A 20,923-nucleotide genomic window follows, 5' to 3' on the forward strand; every position below is an offset into this window, starting at 1 on the left:
TGTTGGCCTGGCTGGTCTCGATCTCCTGACCTCAGCCGATCCACCCGCCTCAGCTTCCTAAAGTGCTGAGATTACAGGTGTGAATCCCCGTGCCCAGCCTATTATTATTATTTTTAAGAGACAGGGTCTCTCTCTGTCTCCCAGGCTGGAGTCCAGTGGCATGATCACCTCTCACTACAGCCTCGAACTTCTGGGCTCAAGCAATCCTTCCACCTCAGCCTTTCAAAGAGCTGGGATTACAGGCTGAGCCACTGCAGGCTTGGTTTTCACTTATTTTGGGTGTATACCCAGAAGTGGAATTGCTGGATCATACGGTAATTCTATTTTTAAGTTTTTGAGGAACCACCATAGTGTTTTCCATGGTGGTTGCACCATTTTACATTCTGACCAGCAAGGCACAAGGATTCCAATTTCTCCACATCCTCACCAACACTTCTTATTTTCTGCCTTTTTATATTAGCCATCCTAATGGATGTGAGGTATTATCTCATTGTAGTTTTCATTTGCATTTCCTTAATGATTAGTGACATTGAACATCTTTTCATGTACTTCTTGGAGATTGGTATATCTTCCTTGGAGAAATGTCTATTTAAGTCTTTTGCCCATTTTTGAATTGTGTTGTTTGTTTCTTTGTTGTTGAGTTTTACGAGTTCTCTATATATTCTGAATATTAATCTCTTATTATACATATGATTTTCAGATATTTCCTCCCATTCTGTGGGTTATCTTTTCACCCCTTTGATAGTGTCTCTTGATGCACAAATTTAAAACATTTTAATGAAATCCTGTTTGTCTGTTTCTTCTTTTGTTGCTTTTGCCTTTGGTGTCATATCCAAGAATTCATTGCAGATCCACTATCGTGAAGCTTTTGTCGTATGTTTTATTCTAAGAATTTTATAATTTTAAGTGTTACATTTAGGTCTTTGATTTATTTTGTGTATTTGTATGTGGTGTTAGGTAAGAGTCCATCTTTACTCTTTTGCCTGTACATAATCCAGTTTTCCCAGCACCATTTGTTGAAAAGACTGTCCTTTACTCATTGAGTAGTCTTGGCACCCTTGTAAAAAATCATTTTTCCATACGTTGTTTCTGGGCCCTCTATTCTGTTCCCTTGGTCTCTATCTTTCTTTATGTGAATAACACACTATTTTGATTACTATAGCTTTGTAATATGTTTTGAAATCAGGAAATGTGAGTACACCAGCGTTTTTCTTCTTTTTCAAGATTATTTTGGCTGTTCAGGGTCCCTTGAGATTTCATGTTAGTTTTAGGACGTGTTTTTCTATTTCTGCAAAAAAAAAAAAAAAAAAAAGCTACTAATTCTGTAGATTGCTTTGGGTAATACTGACATCTTAACAGTGTTGTCTTCCAACCCATGAACATGGGATATTTTTCCATTTATTTATGTCTCCTCTAATTTTTTTCAGCAATGTTTTGTAGTTTTCTTTGTACATGTCTTTCACCTTCTTGGTTAATTCTTTTTTTTTTTTTTTTTTGAGATGGAGTTTCGCTCTTGTTGCCCAGGTTGGAGTGCAATGGTGCAATCTCGGCTCACTGCAACCTCTGCCTCCCAGGTTCAAGTGATTCTCCTGCCTCAGCCTCCTGAGTAGCTGGGATTACAGGCATGTGCCACCATGCCTGGGTAACTTGGTAATGGAAATGGGGTTTCTCCATGTTGGTCAGGCTGGTCTCGAACTCCTGACCTCAGGTGATCTGCCCACTTTGGCCTCCCAAAGTGCTGGGATTACAGGCTTGAGCCACCGTGCCCAGCCAAGTTAATTCTTAAGTATTTTATTCTTTCTGATGCTATTACAAATGGAATTGTTTTCATAATTTTCTTTTCAGATTGTTCATTGTTAGTGTATAAAAATGCAGCTGAGTTTTGATTGTTGACTTTGTATCCTGCTACTTTGCTGAATTCATTTATTAGCTCAAAAATTTTTTTGGTGAAAATTTTAGGATTTTCTACATATAAGATCATATAATCTTTCTAGTTTGGTTTCCTTTTATTTATTTATATTTTTGCCTAATTTCTCTGGCTAGGACTTCCAGTACTATATTGAATAAAAGTGGCAAAATTAGACATTCTACGCTTGTTTCTAATCCTAGAGGAAAAGCTTGCAGTCTTTTATCATTAAGTATGACATTTGCTGTGAGTTTTTCGTATATGGCTATTACGTTGGGATATTTTCCTTTTTTTTTTTTTTGCTGAGATATGGTGTCACTTTGTGACCCAGGCTGGAGTGTAGTGGTGTCATCATGGCTCACTGTAGCGTTGACCTCCTGGGCTGAAGTAATTCTCCCATCTCAGCCTCATGAGTAGCTAGGACTACAGAAGTACATCAACACACCCAGGTAATTTAAATTTTGTTTGTTTGTTTGTTTGTTTGTTTTTGAGATGGAGTCTTGCTCTGTCACCCAGGCTGGAGTGCAGTGGTATGATCTTGGCTCACTGCAACCTCTGCCTCCCAGGTTCAAGCGATTCTCCAGCCTTAGCCTCCCAAGTAGCTGTGACTACAGGTGCACACCACCACATCTGACTAATTTTTGTATTTTTAGTAGAGATCAGGTTTCACCATGTTAGCCAGGCTGGTCTTCAACTCCTGACCTCAGGTGATCCACCCGCCTCGGCCTCCCAAAGTGCTGGGATTACAGATGTGAGCCACTGCACCTGGCCCCAGGCTGGTCTTGAACTCCTGGGTTCAAGTGGTCATCAGGCCTCCCAAAGTGTTGGGATTACAGGCATGAGTCACCATGCCCAGCCGTATTTTCCTTTAACTCCTAGATTGTTGAGTTTTTTTTTTTTTTAAATCATGAAAGGGTATTGAGTTTTGTCAAATGTTTTTTCTGCATCAGCTGAGAGAATCATTATTTTTCTTTCATTTTGTTAATGTGGTATATTATATTGATTGATTTTTGTATGCAGAACCATCCTTGCATTCCAGGAATAAATCCCACTTGGTCATGGTATATAATCCTTTTAATATGCTGCTGAATTAAGTTTGGTAGTATTTTTTTTGAGGATTTTTGCATCAAAGTTCATAATGAATATAGGTCTGTAGTGTTCTTTTCTTATAATGTCTTTGCATGGCTCTGGTATTAGGGTAATGTTGGCCTTATAGGATGAATGAGGAAGTGTTCCCTCCTCTCCAATTTTTTGGAAAAGTTTGAGAAGGATTGATATTAATTCATTAAAGGTTTAGTAGAATTCACCCATGAAGCCATCAGGTCCAGAGCTTTTCTTTGTTGAGAGATTTTTGATTACCAATTCAATCTCCTTACTAGTTATAGATCTATTCAGATTTTCTATTTGTGATTTAGTCTTAGTAGATTTGTATTTCTAGGAATTTGTCCATTTAATCTAGGTTATCCAGTTTATTGGTGTACAGTTGTTCATAAGTTCATAGTACTCTCTTATAATCCTTCTATTTCTGTAGAATTGGTAATAATGTCCCCATTTTCATTTCTGATTTTAATCATTTGAATCTTCTCTTTTTTTCTTAGTACATCTAGTTAAAGGTTCGTCAATTTTGTTGATATTTTTAAAGAAACAACTTTTGGCTTCTCTATTGTTTTTCTATTCTCTATTCATTTCTGCTTTAATTTTTATTTTCTTCTGCTAGCTTTGGGTTTAGTTTGCTTTTCTAGTTTCTTAAGTTTTAGAGTTAAGTTATTGATTCAAGATCTGGTTTTTGTTTGTTTGTTTGTTTGTTTGTTTGTTTTTTGAGGGAGTCTTGCCCTGTTGCCCAGGCTGGAGTGCAGTGGTGTGATCTCGGCTCACTGCAACCTCCGCCTCCTAGGTTCAAGCGATTCTCCTGCCTCAGCCTCCTGAGTAGCTGGGATTACAGGTGCCCACCACCATGCCTAGCTAATTTTTGTATTTTAATAGAGATGGGGTTTCACTATGTAGGTCAAGCTGGTCTTGAACTCCTGACCTCAAATGATCCACCCACCTTAGCCTCCCAAAGTGCTGGGATTACAGGCGTGAGCCACTGCATCCGGCCTCTTTTTTGTTTTTTAATGTAACCATTGATAGTCATAAATTTCCCCCTTGGCATTGCTTTTGTTGCCTCCCATAAATTTTAGTATGTGTGTTTTCATTTTCATTTATCTGTAAGTATTTTCTAATTCCCCTTGTAGTTTCTTCTTTGATCCATTGGTTGTTTAAGAATGTGTTGTTTAATTTCCACAAATTTGTAAAATTTTCAATTTTACTTTTGTGATTCATTTCTAACTTCATCCTATCGTGGCTGGAGAAGATATTTTGTATGATATTTATCTTTCTAATTCTATTGAGAAAAAAAGGAAATTTGTGGCCTACAAATTTGTGGTCTATCCTGGAAAATGTCCCATGTGCACTTGAGAAGGATGTGTATTCTGCTGCTGTTGGCTAGAGTGTTCTGAATACATCTGTTAGATCTGGTTGGCTTATTGTGTTAAGTCCTCTATTTCCTTGCTTATCTTCTGTCTGCTGCTTCTGTCCATTGTTCGTAGTGGGGTATTAAAGTCTCCAGTTATTATTGTAGAACTGTCCTTTTATCCTTTCAATTATGTGAGTCTTTTCTTGATATATATATGTATATGTATATATCAAATATGTATAAACGTATACACATATACACATATATGTATATGTATATGTATATATATGTATATACAAATATATATATATACACACACACATATATGAAGGAATTAGGGAGGAGTAAAGAAGAGTAGTTGGTCAACATATAGCAGGTTCATCTCATTGTACAAATGTAAGTTTCTCAAGCTTCAGTTCTGTGGGCATCTGGCTTGTTGGAAAATTGGTCTGGTTTCATTTTCTCATCCTCCCTTTATTTTGGACCTCCAGTTACACATTTTAGGCCATTTGATATTGTCTCACAGTCACTAATGCTCTGGTAATTGTTTTCAGTCTTTTTTTTTTCTTTGTGCTTCATTTTGGATTGTTTCTATTGCTATATCTTCAAGTTCACTGATTTATTAAAATCTGCCAGTAATCTTCAGTGAAATTTTCATTTCAGGTGTTGTATCATCTCTAGAAGTTCTATTTGATGTTTAAAATATATCATGGCTAGGCATGGAGGCTCATGCCTGTAATCCCAGCACTTTGGGAGGCCATGGTAGCTGGATCACATGAGATCAGGAGTTCGAGACCAGCCTGGCCAACATGGCAAAACCCTGTCTCTACTAAAAATAAAAAAAAAATAGCCAGTTTTGGTGGTGCACACCTGTAATTCCAGCTACTTGGGAGGCTGAGGCAGGAGAATTGCTTGAAACTTGGAGGCAGAGGCTGCAGTGAGCTGAGATCAGTGTGGGCAACAGAGTGAGACTCTGTCTCAAAAGAGAAAATATCTATTTGTCTGTCTAGCTAGCTAGCTATCTAGCTATCTTATATTCCTCATTCTGTTCATGTTTTCCTTTTAAGTCCTTGACCATATTAAGCATATTTGTAACAGCTATTTTAGTGTTATGGTGTGTTAATTCCATTAGTCTATCATTTCTGTTTTTGTTGTCTGATTATGGGTCACTTTACCTGCTTCTTTGCATGTCTAGTAATTTTTGACTAGATGGTTGACATTATGAATTTTTTGTTGTTCAATGCTAGTTTTGTCTGTATTATCTTAAGGAATGTTGGCCTTTGTTGTGACAGGCAGTTAAGTTACTTGAAGATCAGTTTTGGCTGTTTAATGGTTGCTTTTAAGACTTTTTTTTTTTCAGGTCTAAAGTAGTCCTACTACTAGAACTAGAGCTAGTTTATGCCACCTTAAATGTTCCAAGTATTCAGTAAAGTCTCTCCACACTGGCTGATGGAAACTTGAGTAATTCTTGTTCTTCTCCAAGTTCTAGGAATTGTTTTACCTGTAGTTCCCCAGTACTTTTCTTTCCTTGGAATTTATTCTTTGCCTGTTCTTATGAGGTTTCATACTATACACGTGCAGGTTGATATTTAGCTAATGGCTCGAAGGTGCTTTATCCAGATTCCTAGAGCTCTTTCTCTGTGGCTCCCTTCTGTTGAGTACTTAACCCAGCTAATTCTAGTCACCTAAGCCTTCCTGAACTGACTTTTGCCTCCTCAAGTGCTGAGACTGCCAGGCTCTGTTTGTATTCTTCCTCCTGTGCCAAAGTTTGGAAATTAGTAGCAGAAAAATGGGGCAATCGTGCAATTAGTTACCTTGTTTTCTGGCCTTTTTTTAGAGATTGCAATGCTGTACTGCCTTTGTTTAATATGTGAAAATGGTTGTTTTAATTATTTGTACAGTTTTTTTTTTTTGAGACGGAGTCTCGCTGTGTTGCCCTGGCTGGAGTGCAGTGGCGTGATCTCTGCTCACTGCAAGCCCCACCTCCTGGGTTCACACCATTCTCCTGCCACAGCCTCCCGAGTAGCTGGGACTACAGGCGCCCGCCACCATGCCCGGCTAATTTTTTGTATTTTTAGTAGAGATGGGGTTTCACCATGTTAGCCAGGATGGTCTTGATCTCCTGACCTCGTGATCTGCCTGCCTCGGCCTCCTAAAGTGCTAGGATTACAGGCGTAAGCCACGGCGCCTGGCCTATTTGTACAGTTTTGTAGTGTTTTTGTGGAGGTAACTCCAGATACTGTTTTGCTTTCATGGTCAAAAGTGGAAATTTCTTCTCCCTATTTTTATCTGGATCCTGTATATCCTTCATTTCTATGTTTTCTTAAAATTATCTTTTAATTAATTAATTTATTTTATTATTATTGTTATTATTTTTGAGATAGGGTCTTACTCTGTTGCCCAAGCTGGAGTGCAGTGGTGCAATCTTGGCTCACTGCAACCTCCCCCTCCTGGATTCAAGTAATTATCTCACCTCAGCCTTCCGAGTAGCTGGGGCTACAGGTGTGTCCCACTATGCCTGGCTAATTTTTGTATTTTTTGGTAGAGATGGGGTTTCACCATATTGGCCAGGCTTGTCTTGAACTCCTGACTTCAAGTGATCCTCCTGCCTTGGCTTCTCAAAGTGCTGGGATTACGGGCATGAACCACTGCACCTGGCCTATTTTATTTTAGTTTTTTAGAGAATGAGGTCCCACTCTGTTGCTCAGGCTGGAGTTCAGTGGTGTGATCATAGCCCACTGCAACCTTGAACTCCTGGCTCAAGCGATCCTCTCCACTTAGCCTCCCAAATAGCTGGGACCACCGGCGTGTCCCACTATGCCTGGCTAATTTTAATTTTAATTTTTTTTTTTTTTTGGTAGAGATGGGTTTTCACTGCATTGTCAAGGCTTATCTTGCACTCCTGGCCTCAAGTGATCCTCCTGCCTTGGCCTCCCAAAGTACTAGGATTACAGGCATGAGCCACTGTGTCTGGCCTATCCTTCATCATTCTTGTTCTTGTATTGCTCAATTTGGCTTTACTCACAGGAATTTCTCCTCATTGTGGCCTCTGGGTTGGAAAAGATCCCTGGTTGGTTAATTTTAAGAGTTCATAGAATCTAGTCTGCCCTGGTCCCTTCAGTTTCTATTGTTGACTCCATGCACTCAACTGTTATTGGATTAGGCAAGACATCTTCTAGTTTTAGATGCTGTTCTCTAATAGCCTTCCCATGATTTCTGGTGAGTACCTGTTGATTATTTTGAGAGGCTGGTTTCCCTGTCCCCCATCCCCAGGTCTGTCAGATGCTCTCTTGCTTCCTTTGTTTCCTCCCACACAGATGCTGATTCTATACAGGTCTGTGGCTCTTGTGGTTTGTTCTCATAGACTTGTCTTTTGGGGTTTATCTTGATATTGTAAATATTATCCATGGATTTTGGGCTTGCAATCTAGTAGAACTACTTGTTTTCATGTGGGTATTTGGGAAGATTTTAAAACAATGTTGCTGTTATTGCCATTACCTCCCCAGGATTTTACTCTATATTTAAAAAATTATTTTATAAGTGGCATTATTATTTTAAAATTTTATTTTCTAATTATGTATTGCAAGCATAGACATATAAATAATTTTCATTTATTGCTGTTTGCATCCAACAATCTTGCTAAATTATCTTATTAATTTAAATAATTTATCTGTAGTATTCTGGATCTTCCACATAGATATATCATCTGTGAATAGTGAGTTTTGTTTAATCTTTGTCTTTTATTCCCCTTGCTTTACTGTGCTGTCTAAAATATTTAATGCAATGGGAAGGAAGTGCTGATAGCTGGTTTCATTGATTGCTCTTGATTTCAAAAGGCAAGCTTTCTTCATTTCATTATTAAATATGTGCCTATGTTTAAGCATATGTTCACTATTAAGTATAATCTTTTTTTTTTGAGAGACACCATTTATCAGGTTAGGGAAATTATTCCTGGTTTGCTAAAAGTTTTTCTCCTTAAATCATTATTGTATTGTATGTTTTTCCTATATCTCTTGAGATGATAATATTTTTCTTCTTTATTATATAAATGTGACTAATTATATTGATTTTCTCTAGTGGTATGCTTTGAATCATTTCTACTGAGTTTTTTGCTTTGTAGTTACCACGAAGCTTACATAAAACATCTCCTGCCTCAGCCTCCCAAAGGGCTAGGATTACAGGCATGAGCCACCATGACCAGCCCCAAAGGCTGGATTTTTGTACCTAATTTTTTCTTCAGCCTTTTCTTCCCTGCATGATTTCCTGCTTCTCTCTTAATGTTATGGAAGCATCATTTGTCTCAGGGAGACGCCCATCAACCCACCAATAACTCCAATAAATCCAATAACAGAGGAGTGGCCCACCTGCTGTTGCATTCTCTGGCATACAGCTTCTGGAAGCTATTGGTTCACTGGAGCAGAAGGTCTTTGGCAAGTGATTGTTTTTATTTCCCATAAGTTGCTGGGAAAGTATTTACTTACTTCCTGAAACACTGAACCACTTCATCAGGAAAAAGAGATGTGAACTGACTCCTCAGTGATTACAGTTTGGTCCTGTTTCTTGTTTATGTAGCAGAAGTTTCTCTGTTTTTGACATGAGGATGGAACCTATTTTTCAGAAATGATGCAGATATCCCCATATTTGTAATATTTTAAAATCATTTTTTTTGTTGTTGTTGGGTAGGGGGAGATTGTGGGTAAGTTTGGAGATCGGTGTTCATGTGGCTATCTTTCTTAGAAGAAACTTCCTTTTGTTTTGATGGTGAATTGTAGGAGTGGCAGGTGCTTGGAAGTTTAAACAATTTAACAAAATTTTGACATAATTTCAGACTTACAACACTTCCATCTTTCCTTGTCTTCATTGACTGTGACATTTTTACTGAGCACAGGCCAGCTATTTTACAGAATGTACTTCAATTTAGATTTGTTTTCTGATGTTTCCTCACGATTGGAGTTTTGTTACATGTTTTTGGCAGGAATCCCACAGAAATGATGTTGTGCTCTTAATGCATTGTATCAGGAGTTATATGATATCAGGTGACTATTATTGGTTTAGGTAGTGTGTAATACTCTAAAGATACTATTTTCTTGGGTTTTTTTGGGGGGAATATCTTGTGGGGAGATACAGTAATACTATGCAATTATCCTGTCCCCATCAAATTTTCATCATCTTGTGTTAGCAAACATTGATGATTCTTGCTTGAGTCAGTTATTACTCTGGTAATTTCCAAACAATGATTTGTTAAAAAGACATCTTTATTGAGGGATGATTGACAAGTAAAGAACTGTACATATTTCATGTGTACAACTTGATTAGTTTATGATAAGCAGTGACCTTCTAATTCATCGTTCCTTGTACATTTATTAGTTTGTATTCTACTATAAGGAAGAGGTTTTCCTTTTCCTGAGTTGTATCCCTGTGGATTCATGGATTCTTGTTTTAGTCTGTTGGTTCTCATCTGTTACTATTCTTTATTTTGATGTTCTGGTTTGTCCAGATTTCGCCGATGAGAGCTTCTTCAATTGGATTTCTTTGTCCATTATGATCTTTTTATTTTCACTTATCAATACATATTTTTTCTTGATTATGATTATGATTATGATTTTTTTTTTTGAGACGGAGTCTCGCTCTGTCGCCCAGGCTGGAGTGTAGTGGCGTGATCTCAGCTCACTGCAAACTCCACTTCCCAGGTTCACGCCATTCTCCTGCTTCAGCCTCCTGAGTAGCTGGGACTACAGGCGCCCGCCACACTGCGCCTGGCTAATTTTTTGTACTTTTAGTAGAGATGGGGTTTCACCGTGTTAGCCAGGATGGTCTCGATCTCCTGACCTCAGGTGATCCGCCCACCTCGGCCTCCCAAAGTGTTGGGATTACAGGCGTGAGCCACTGCGCCCGGCTGATTATTATTATTTTTTTGAGAGAGTCTTACTCTGTCACCTAGGGTGGAGTACAGTGGTATGATCTTGGCTCACTGTAACCTCTGCCTCCCGATTCAAGTGATTCTCCTAAGTCAGCTTCCCTAGTAACTAGGATTACAGGTGCTTGCCACCATGTCTGGCTTTTTTTTTTTTTTTTTTTTTTGTATTTTTAGTAGAGATAGGGTTTTGCCATGTTGGCCAGGCTGGTCTCAAACTCCTGACCTCAAGTGATCCGCCTGCCTTGGCATCCCAAAGTACTGGGATTACAGGCATGAATCACCATGGCTGGCCGTATTTTTCTTGATTATTAAAGTAATACAGGTGAGTGGGGAATGGTGGCTTGTGCCTGTAATGCCACCTACTCTGGAGGCTGAGGCAGGAGACTCACTTGAGCACAGGAGTTCGAGGCCAGCCTGAGCAACATAGTGAGACTCCCATCTTGAAAAAAACTTTTAAAAATTAGCTGAGTATGGTGGCACATGCCTATAGTCCTAGGTACTTTGGAGGATAAGGTGAGAGGATCCTTTGAACCCAGGAGTTCAAGGCTGCAGTGAACTGTGGATCATGCCACTGCATTCCAGCCTGGGTGACAGAGTGAGAACCTGCGTCTGAAAAAAAAGTAATACAAGATTTTAAAAAATTTAATGTAAAAGCAGGGATAAGGATATAAACATATTTGTAGCCATCATCATCTTTTTTTTTTTTTTTGGGACAGGGTTGCCCAGGCTGGAGTGCAGTCGTGCGATCTCAGCTCATTGCAACCTCCGCCTCCTGTGTTCAAACGATCCTCCTGCCTCAGCCTCCTGAGTAGCTCAGATTACAGGCGTGAGCCACTGCGCCCGGCCTGATCATCTTCTGTATATTGATGTATTTCCTTTCAGCCTTTCATTGCATTTTTAAATGTAGTAGAGATAGAACTAAAGATAGAAATTCGTATCTTAGTTTTATGTTTTTAACCTGTAATTGAATTATAAGCATTTTCTTGTGTAACAAAGAGCTCTTTGGAAGCTGTGTCTCACAAGCAGTTATCCATGTCACCCAAATGTGCCAGTGCTGCCTTGAGGTCCACCTACTGCCTCTGCTTTTGAAAAGCATGCTCCTTCCCCCACTGAAAGAAAACTCCAGTTTCCCCTCTCTCTTCCTCTCTTTCATGTAACTTTTTTTTTTTTCAGCACACTCCTTGCCCGTTCTCTTGTATTTGAAGAGCCAACAGAAGTTCAGAGTGGCAGGAACTTGGAGACTAAGGAGGAGAATAGCCCTAGATGTGAGGTAGAACACCATCCTTTTGCTGGAGATAGAGCAGTAGGCAGAGATGGACAATGAATAAATTAACAATCAATAGATAATAAAGTCAGGAGATGAGAAATGCCACGAAGTAAAGAGAGTTGTGGGTAGGTAGCTGCTATTTTAGATAGGTGGACAGGGAAGGCATCTCTGGTGAGGCTATATTTGAGCAGAGATCTGAGTGTTTTACAGATTAGAAAGCTCAGAAAGGTAAAGTAACTTTTCTAAGGTTACAAGGCAGATTTAGTATTAAATTAGTTTAGTTTAGTTTAGTTTTATTTTCTTTTTAAATTCAGAAGCCCTCTGTAAATAGTACTTCAGTGTTCTTAGAAATCCTTTTATTTCAGGCTGGGTGCAGTGGCTCACACCTGTAATTCCAGCACTTTGGGAGGCTGAGGTGGGCGGATCACTTGAGGTCAGGAGTTCAAGACCAACCTGGCTCTACTAAAAATACAAAAATTAGTCAGGTGTGGTAGTGGGCACCTGTAATCCCAGCTACTTGGGAGGCTGAGGCAGGAGAATCGGTTGAACCCAGTAGGTGGAAAAAAAAAAAAAAAGAAATCCTTTGATTGCAGGGATTCCTGACTCTTGGGTATGTCTGTCTCTATCCCTATCCTGTACAAGAAAACATTTCTTTTTTTTTTCTTTTCTTTTTTTTTTTTTTTTTGAGATGGAGCCTCACTCTATCTCCCAAGCTGGAGTGCAGTGGCCTGATCTCGGCTCACTGCAACCTACGCCTCCTGGGTTCAAGCGATTCTCCTGCCTCAGCCTCCCGAGTAGCTGGGATTACAGGTGCCTGCCACTATACACAGCTAATTTTTGTATTTTTAGTAGAGACGGGGTTTCACCATGTTGGCCAGGCTGGTCTCGAACTCCTGACCTCAGGTGATCCATCTTCCTCGGCATCCCAAAGTGCTGGGATTACAAGCATGAGCCACCACGTGAAAACATTTCTAAGAAGTGAAACTTATGCAAGAGATTTTTTTGTGCTTTAAATGTCAGTGGTGGTATAAAAATTTGCTTTAAGGAGATGTTGAGGATTGTTTTGTAACTCAGTAGTTACTTGACTCTAAAATCTAAAATCTACAGATTTTGGTGTCCTTCAGGTCTCCTCAGGAAGATGAGCCCTCCCTTGCAGAAGTGGGAGCTGCCCCAGAGAGTCTGTCTGAGATGAAGACAGAGGCCCAGCCTTCGACATCCTCGCTGGCAAACACCTCATGGACTGGCACAGTGATTTCTGACAGTGTCCCAGGAAGTCAAAAGTGGGAAGACAAGGGTTCATTGACCTGGTCTGCAACATCTTGGACCTCAGAGGCCCAAGTTTCAGCAGCCCGGGTTGCAGAGGCTCAGGCCTGGGAGGCCTGTGCTTTCGAGGCTCAGGCCAGGACCAGTCAGCCCAAGCAAATTTCTGTATTGGAGGCCTTAACTGCCTCAGCCCTGAACCAGAAACCCATGTATGAGAAGGTGCAGATGACAGAGAAGAAAGAGAGTGAGGTCCTCCTTGCCCGTCCGTTCTGGTCCAGCAAAACTGAGTATATTCTGGCTCAGGTGGGCTTCTCTATGAAGCCATCTTGTCTCTGGCGCTTTGCCTACCTGTGGCTTAACAGTGGAGGCTGTAAGTCTGGGGACCAGGAAACCTGGGTCCACAAGGGGCAATCAGGAGAGTCCTGTCCAGGCTTTAACCATGAATGTTTCTGAGATATGTAGAGACTAAAGACCTGCTGCTCTGAGCAGGATAGGAGCCAGGTCCCTGGACACTTAGGATCATGAGAGGTTCAGGGTATCTGAACATGGGGATGGCAAAGCTGGAGGCCTGGGCCCAAGATGGGCTGGAAACTAGGTACTTGGGTCTTCCAGGATTTGGGGGCCAGAGGACTGGACACTTGGGACCGTGAGGGATGTAGACATGGGTGAGCCCTGATGCCTGTGGCCCTGGAAGAGGTCGCTGGTAGGGAGAATGTTTTCCTGGGCTCCTGGAGTCCAGGCACTGAAAGGCCACATGGTTCTCAGAGTCCCTCCTGAATCTTCTTCACAGGCAGTTTCGCTGCCATCTACATCTTCATGCTGTTCCTGGTCGGGGTTCCTCTTCTCTTCCTGGAGATGGCAGCTGGTCAGAGCATGCGTCAGGGTGGCATGGGTGTATGGAAGATCATTGCCCCCTGGATTGGTGGTGTGGGGTATTCTAGCTTCATGGTGAGGAGCCCATGGCTGCCCAGGCCCGACTTTTACACCCCACCCCCATCCCAACCCTCCTCCTGAAATGCGCCCTGTGAATACCTCCATGGGTCAGATCCCTTTGGTTCCCCAATCCTCTGTCAAATCCCCTCCCTTTTCCTGTCCCTGCTCTTCCTCCCCAGCCATATCCTCCTTGGCCCCCAGGTGTGCTTCATCCTCGGCCTGTACTTCAATGTGGTCAATTCCTGGATCATCTTCTACATGAGCCAGTCCTTCCAGTTTCCCGTTCCATGGGAGAAATGTCCCTTAACGATGAACTCTAGTGGCTTTGGTGAGGAGGAAGTGAAAGAAGAGAAGGGAAAAATGGAGAAGTAGAAGTAGAAGGGAATTTGGAAGAGGAGAGAGTGGGGAGGGACAAGGAAGAGGAAGAAGAAGGAAAAAGAAATAGGAGAGGGAAAGAGAAAAGGGAGGTGGGGGAGGGGATAAGGAAGAAGAGGGGATACCTTGTCTAGCAGGCATGTCTAAAGCCAGGTCCCCCCAGATCCTGAATGTGAACGGACAACACCCTCCATATACTTCTGGTACCAGCAGGCCTTGAAGGCCTCAGACAGAATCGAGGATGGCGGGTCACCAGTCTACAGTCTGGTCCTGCCCTTCTTTCTTTGCTGGTGTCTTGTTGGTGCTTTCATGATCAATGGGCTCAAGTCTACTGGGAAGGTGAGCCACCGGTACTGGATTCCTTGAAATTCTCAGATGCTTTAGCCCTTACCTCAATTTGTTACTTGTTGATCTCCTAATCTCTTACTCCTTTGGCCTTTTACTCCCCTAGCCCCTGACTCTTGCTGAAGGCTTTCTTCTAACTCCTACTCATTTCTGACTCAGAACTTTTGATACCTCCTAACTGTTGGTTGACCCCTACTGGTACACAGTTGCTGATATGTCCCACTCTCGATTCAGGTAATCTATGTCTTGGTACTGCTCCCCTGTTTCATCATTGTCGGTTTCTTCATCCGGACTCTACTCCTGGAAGGGGCAAAATTTGGCCTTCAACAGTTGGTGGTTGCCAAGGTGAAATCTATCTCCTCACTCCCCCGTCAGGCCTTGTAGGGCACCACAGCTGCCTATTCTTAGAGCTTCCTTTCCCCATTCTTTACGTCTGTATCTCCCTCTCTCCTCCCTGCAACATTTCTACTATAGTTGTCCTCTGCTTCTTCTTTTACAGCCCCCTTATGCTTGTCTTCTCTCTTTTTTAGATATCGGATGTGTACAATATGAGTGTGTGGTCTCTAGCAGGGGGTCAAGTTTTGTCTAACACAGGCATAGGCCTTGGCTCCGTTGCCTCCTTAGCCTCCTACATGCCCCAGTCCAACAACTGTCTCAGTGATGCCTTTCTCGTGTCTGTGATAAACCTGCTCACTTTGTTGATTTTCACATCTTTCAACTTCTGTGTCCTGGGCTTCTGGGCGACAGTCATCACACATCGCTGCTGTGAGAGGTAAGGCCAGCCCCTTTGTTAAGGGTCCCAGCCCAGGGAACTTTAAAACCCTGAGACCCTAACCTTAAAGGTGCTGTAAAGACCCACGTTCACACATTTCAACCTTGGGTGCACTTGCAAGCCCTCTACCTTCCCCATAGCTAAAAATGGAGACAATAGAATCTCCTATCATATATTATCCTTCTCAGAGCCTTTTGTCACCCTAGAAATAAATCTTCAAACTCAGAGATTGCCAGCTATCCACCTCAGAGTGGATATGCTAAGAGGGATGTACTAAAAATGGCAAACATTGAAGGCTTCTCTAATCCCAGATACACAACAAAATACCATCCAAGACCATACCACACAGAGACTTCCAAGGCTATCCTTGGAAAAATGGAGAAGTAGAAGGCCCCCATTATTTTATTTTATTTTTATTTTTTGAGATGGAGTCTCGCTCTTTCACCCAGGCTGGAGTGCAGTGGCGCGAACTCGGCTCACTGCAAGCTCTGCCTCCTGGGTTCAAGCCATTCTCCTGCCTCAGCCTCCTGAGTAGCTGGGACTACAGGCGCCCGTCACCAGGCCTGGCTAATTTTTTTGTATTTTTAGTAAAGACAGGGTTTCGCCATGTTAGCCAGGATGGTCTCGATCTCCTGACCTCATAATCCGCCTGCCTCAGCCTTCCAAAGTGCTGCAATTACAGGCGTGAGCCACTGCGCCCTAAGGCCCCCATTCTTAACTGTTAACTCCTGAATTGGGGATTTCTGTCAATCTAGCAGAAACTCCAAAAGGATTCTCTGTACTAGAACCTGGATTGTCTGATCACCCCTGTTTCTTATTTTTCTTATTTTTAGGCATTAATTCCAAAAACATCCATCAGACAGACATTTAGGAAGTGTTCTTTCTATACAACAGAGACTTGGACAGGTGAATCAGACCACAGTCCTTGTTTCATTAAGTTTTCAATTTTGGAGGGGGAAGGAAAGGAGAATGAGACAGCCAAAAACTTGTGCTAACTGGTAACTGAAGTGATGGGTGAGGACAGGAGACAGAGCCATTAATTCTGTCTGGACTAGTCAGATGCGGCCTTCCAGAGGAGGCAACCCTGAGTTGAATTTCTCCCAGTAATCTTTTTTTTTTCTTTTTTTTCTTTTTCTTTTTTCTTTTCTTTTCTTTTTTTTTTTTTTTTTTTTTTTGCTTCCTCCTCCTCTTCCTCTCTCTCCCAGCAGATTTTTTTTTTTTAATTTAAATTTTTGAGAACAGGGTCCCACTATATTGCTCAGGCAGGTCTTGAACTCCTGGGCTCAAGCTATCCTCCTGCCTCTGCCTCCCAAAGAGCTGGGATTACCGGCGTGAGCCACCGCGCCCGACCTCTCCTAGTAATCCTAACCCTCACAAATAACCACCATTTTCTTCTAGAAGATGCCTGGGAATATACGTGTGTGCGTGTGCAAGAGTTCTTGACAGCATATAGTTAGGAAAGGAATTGCTGAGTAGGGTGTGCTCCCCTTCAATTTTATCATATATTGTCTGGTTTTCAAAGTGGTGTAATGCATTGCCCTCCCATCAGGGATGTGTGAGACTTCCATTTGTTCTACTTTTTGCACAACACTTGATTAAACTTGGTTGGACTTTTAAATTGTTTCCAGTCTGGTGGGAGTGTAATGGTAGTTTTTTGTGTATTTTCAAAAAAACCTTTTATTATGAGCTACTACCTACATATGGAAAAATGCATAAAACAAGGCCGGGAGCAGTGGCTCACGCCTGTAATGCCAGCTCTTAGGGAGGCTGAGGTGGGAGGATTGCTTGAACCCAGGAGTTTGAAATCAGCTGGGTGAGACCCTGCCTCTAACAAAAAAAAAAAAAAGAAAGAAAGAAAAAAGTGTATAAAACGATGTACTGTGTAACGAACCATGAAGTAAACATCACCTGTATTAAGAACTAGAATAACCCTAGATGCTCTCTGTGTATCTTTTTCTAATCATAATCTCTTTACTGCCTCCCAGAGGTAACCATCATAAAAGTCAGGATAGTGGTTACTATATTGCTTAGTAGATACGCATACATAGATGATCAAATGTAAAGAAAAACAAGCCGGGTGCGGTGGCTCATGCCTATAATCCCAGCACTTTGGGAGGCTGAGGCGGATGGATCACGAGGTCAGGAGTTTGAAACCAGCCTGGCCAATATGGTGTAAACCCCATCTCTACTAACAAATACAAAAATTAGCCAGGCGTGGTGGCACACACCTGTAGTCCCAGCTACTCAGGAGGCCAAAGCAGGAGAATTGCTTGAACCTGGGAGGTGGAGGCTGCAGTGAGCTGAGATTGTGCCACTGCATTCCACCTGGGCAACAGAGTGAGACTGTCTCTCAAAAAAAAAAGTAAAAAAAAAACACAAAGAACTAAGGATAGTGATTAATGTTTTTCTTTATATTCTATCATCTACGTATGCATAGCTAAGCAATATAATTTGTCCACTTATATAAAGCAATATGTTTAGTTATTTGTTCCCTCATATATACATTCTCTTTGCTTACTTTTGTGCTTTCTTTTTCTCATCCAACATGTTTGTAATATTTATCCATATTGTGTATAACTTTAATCTGTGCTCTTTTTTTTTCTTTTTTTTTTTTGAGACAGAGTCTCACTCTGTTGCCCAGGCTGGAGTGCAGTGGTGCGATCTCGGCTCACTGCAACCTCTGCCTCCTGGGTTCACACCATTCTCTTGCCTCAGCCTCCCAAGTAGCTGGGATTACAGGTGCCCACCACCATGCCCGGCTAATTTTTTGTATTTTTAGCAGAGACAGGGTTTCACCGTGTTAGCCAGGACGGTCTCGATCTTCTGACCTCGTGATCCACCCGCCTTGGCCTCCCAAAGTGCTGGGATTACAGACGTGAGCCACCATGCCAGGCCTAATCTGTGCTTTTAAAATGCTGTATAATGTTTCAGTATATGAATATACCACAGTTTTAAAAAATCCATTCAACTATTGATAACATTTGGAGTCTTTCCAGTTTTATGCTATTAAAACAATGTTGCTGCAAACATTCTTATGCACGTTCCTGATGTACTACATATGTGCACATTTTTCTGGGATATGAGTTAGATTGTTGGGGCATAGTTGTCTATTCTTGGGTAACAAATCACTCTGGAAGTAAATGGATTAAAACAACAATGATTTATCTCATGATTCTGCGGGTTGGCTGGAAAGCTCTTCTGCTGGGCTTGTATGGGTTCACTGACATGGCTGCATTTAGCTGGAGGGTTGGCTGGGGGCTGAGCCCAGCAGGGATGGCGCTGCTCACTGCTCTTCTTCTTCTTTTTTTTTTTTTTTTGAGACAGATCTTTGCTTTTGTCACCCAGGCTGGAGTGTAATGGTGCAATCTCGGCTCACTGCAACCTCCGCCTCCCGGGTTCAAGCGATTCTCCCGCCTCACCTTCCTGAGTAGCTGGGATTACAGGCACCCACCACCACACCCAGCTGATTTTTGTATTTTTAGTAGAGACGGGGTTTCACCATGTTCACCAGGATGGTTTCAAACTCCTGACCTCAAGTGATCCACCCACCTTGGCCTCCCAAAGTGCTGGGATTACAGGCGTGAGCCACCACACCCGGCCGGCACTGCTCTTCTTTAAGTGGTGGTGGCTGGGTTCACTCCTGTTTGTAGTCAGTTGGCTGGCCAGCAAGGGCTGCTCTCTTCCATGAGGCCTCTCCATGGGGCTAGTTTGGTCTTCTTCACATGGTAGCTCACAGAGCACAAAGGCAGACTCAGCAAAGTGTCTTGAAGCGAAGTATAGGACTGCTTCCATTGCTGCTACATTTCTTGGTTGAAGGAAGTAAAAAAGCTACCCCAGATTCCAAAGGTGAAAAATGGACTTTACCTCTTAATTGGAGGAGCTCCAAAATATTGTGGCTGTATTTCTTCAATCTACCACATATATCTACAGCTTCACAGATGATGCCAAATTACTTTCCATAGTATCTGTGCCAATTTATAATTGTATGTATATGAAATGTGTGTATGGAAGTTCTCATTACCTCACTCGTGCAAATACTTGTATTGTCATAGTTTAAAGCAAAATGTGTGGTCAAGTTCATTTTTGCCCATTTAAAAAAAATATTGGATGATCTGTCTTTTTCTATGGAGTTCTTTATATGTTCTGGATATGTAGTCATTTTCCAGTTGTATATATTAAAATTCTTTTCTCCCACCTGGTGGAGTGCATTGAACGTCCCAGGTTCAAGAGATTCTCCTGCCTTAGCCTCCCGAGTAGCTGGGATTACAGGCATGTGCCACCACGCCTGGCTAATTTTGTATTTTTAGTAGAGACGGGGTTTCTCCATGTTGGTCAGGCTGGTCTCGAACTTTCGACCTCAGGTGATCCGCCCGCCTCAGCCTCCCGAAGTGCTGAGATTACAGGCTTGAGCCACCGCGCCCAGCCGACAAAGGTTTTTAAAGGAAAAAAATGAGGAGGATAACATAATTGTTTTGAAATAATTTTCCTTGACTACAGAGATTGATAACAACGGTGACACCAGTCCAAGGTTGGATAGGCGTTTGTTGGGCAGATGTTTCTGCAGGAATATTTTGTGTGTGTAAGGTTGCAATGGCCTTTATGCATGGTTATAGTTTTTGTAGTTGTTTTTCTAATCAGACATACAAGTGTGAGAACCCTCTCTTCATGGCCTTCCTTGGCTCAATTTGCTAGGGCTTTCTTAACATTAGTGACTCCATTTTATTCTATTAACGTTCACATTTCCTCTTTTAATCAAGATCTTTCTCCAAAAGCATCACTGATCAATCATTCATATTTGGGTTTTCCTGTCCCTCAATGTCATGATGGGTCTGTCCCAGTTGCTGGTCTCATGTCACATTGAGGGGACTGATGGGTGACTTGGAGTCAGTGTCAAACTCTTGTAGCCACATTTGAGCAACAAGGGACATTTGAAGGGAGCATCTCTTAGGCTAAGTCTATCTGAGGTCCATTATGAAGTTCAATTTTGTCTGTTCCATAGTCTTTTGTTATCATCTCAAAGTGTTTGGCTGGGCCAGCATTATTTTGTTAGGAGTTGTACTTCTGTAAAAATTTAACAAGTGACAGATACAAAGTTTTAAAAAGGGCAAATATAAAGTAAAATTAATAGTAATATGATAATAGTTTTGTGCCCCAAACCTTATCACTTGTATAAATCAAATGACTGAAGGGCATTAGATGAGACCTATTCTAATGGTGTGGCTTTTTTTCTTTTTTCTTTTTTTTTTTTTTTTGAGACAGTCTCACACTGTCACTCAGGCTGGAGTGCAGTGGCGTGATCTCAGCTCACTGCAACCTCCGCCTCCCGGGTTCAAGCGATCCTCCTGCCTCAGCCTCCCAAGTAGCTGGGACTACAGGTGGGCACCACCATGCCCAGCCAATTTTTGTATTCTTAGTAGAGACAGGGTTTCTACTAAACCCTATATTGGCCAGGCTGGTCTTGGACTCCTGGCCTCATGATCCGCCTGCCTTGGCTTCCCAAAGTGCTGGTATTACAGGCGTGAGCCACCCTGCCCGGCCTACATACTTTTTAAAGTATTCTTGGTTGTCAGATTTTTTTTCAGCACTTTGAATATATCATCTTACTCTCTCCTGGACTGCAAGATTTCTGTTGAGAAATGTGTCGATACTTGTACTCGGGCTCCCTTATATGTGATATGCTTTTCTCTTTC

At 41.7% G+C, this 20,923-nt stretch overlaps 1 protein-coding gene across 4 annotated transcripts in view; it reads left to right on the plus strand.

Moving 5' to 3' along the window:
- Positions 1 to 20,923, plus strand: part of SLC6A16 (solute carrier family 6 member 16) — a 42,799-nt gene that overhangs the window by 7,565 nt on the left and 14,311 nt on the right. For 3 of the 4 annotated variants that reach the window (XM_063701519.1, XM_063701520.1, XM_019014517.4), the window contains exons 2-7: positions 12,670 to 13,178; positions 13,599 to 13,756; positions 13,943 to 14,069; positions 14,280 to 14,455; positions 14,696 to 14,806; positions 14,992 to 15,233. In XM_063701519.1, coding sequence (XP_063557589.1) covers positions 12,670 to 13,178; positions 13,599 to 13,756; positions 13,943 to 14,069; positions 14,280 to 14,455; positions 14,696 to 14,806; positions 14,992 to 15,233 — 1,323 coding nt within the window. The remainder of the gene's footprint in view (positions 1 to 12,669; positions 13,179 to 13,598; positions 13,757 to 13,942; positions 14,070 to 14,279; positions 14,456 to 14,695; positions 14,807 to 14,991; positions 15,234 to 20,923) is intronic. The other variant, XM_055369958.2, reaches the window with a different exon arrangement.

Source organism: Gorilla gorilla, chromosome 20 (assembly GCF_029281585.2).
Source record: "Gorilla gorilla gorilla isolate KB3781 chromosome 20, NHGRI_mGorGor1-v2.1_pri, whole genome shotgun sequence".
Taxonomy (NCBI): domain Eukaryota; kingdom Metazoa; phylum Chordata; class Mammalia; order Primates; family Hominidae; genus Gorilla; species Gorilla gorilla.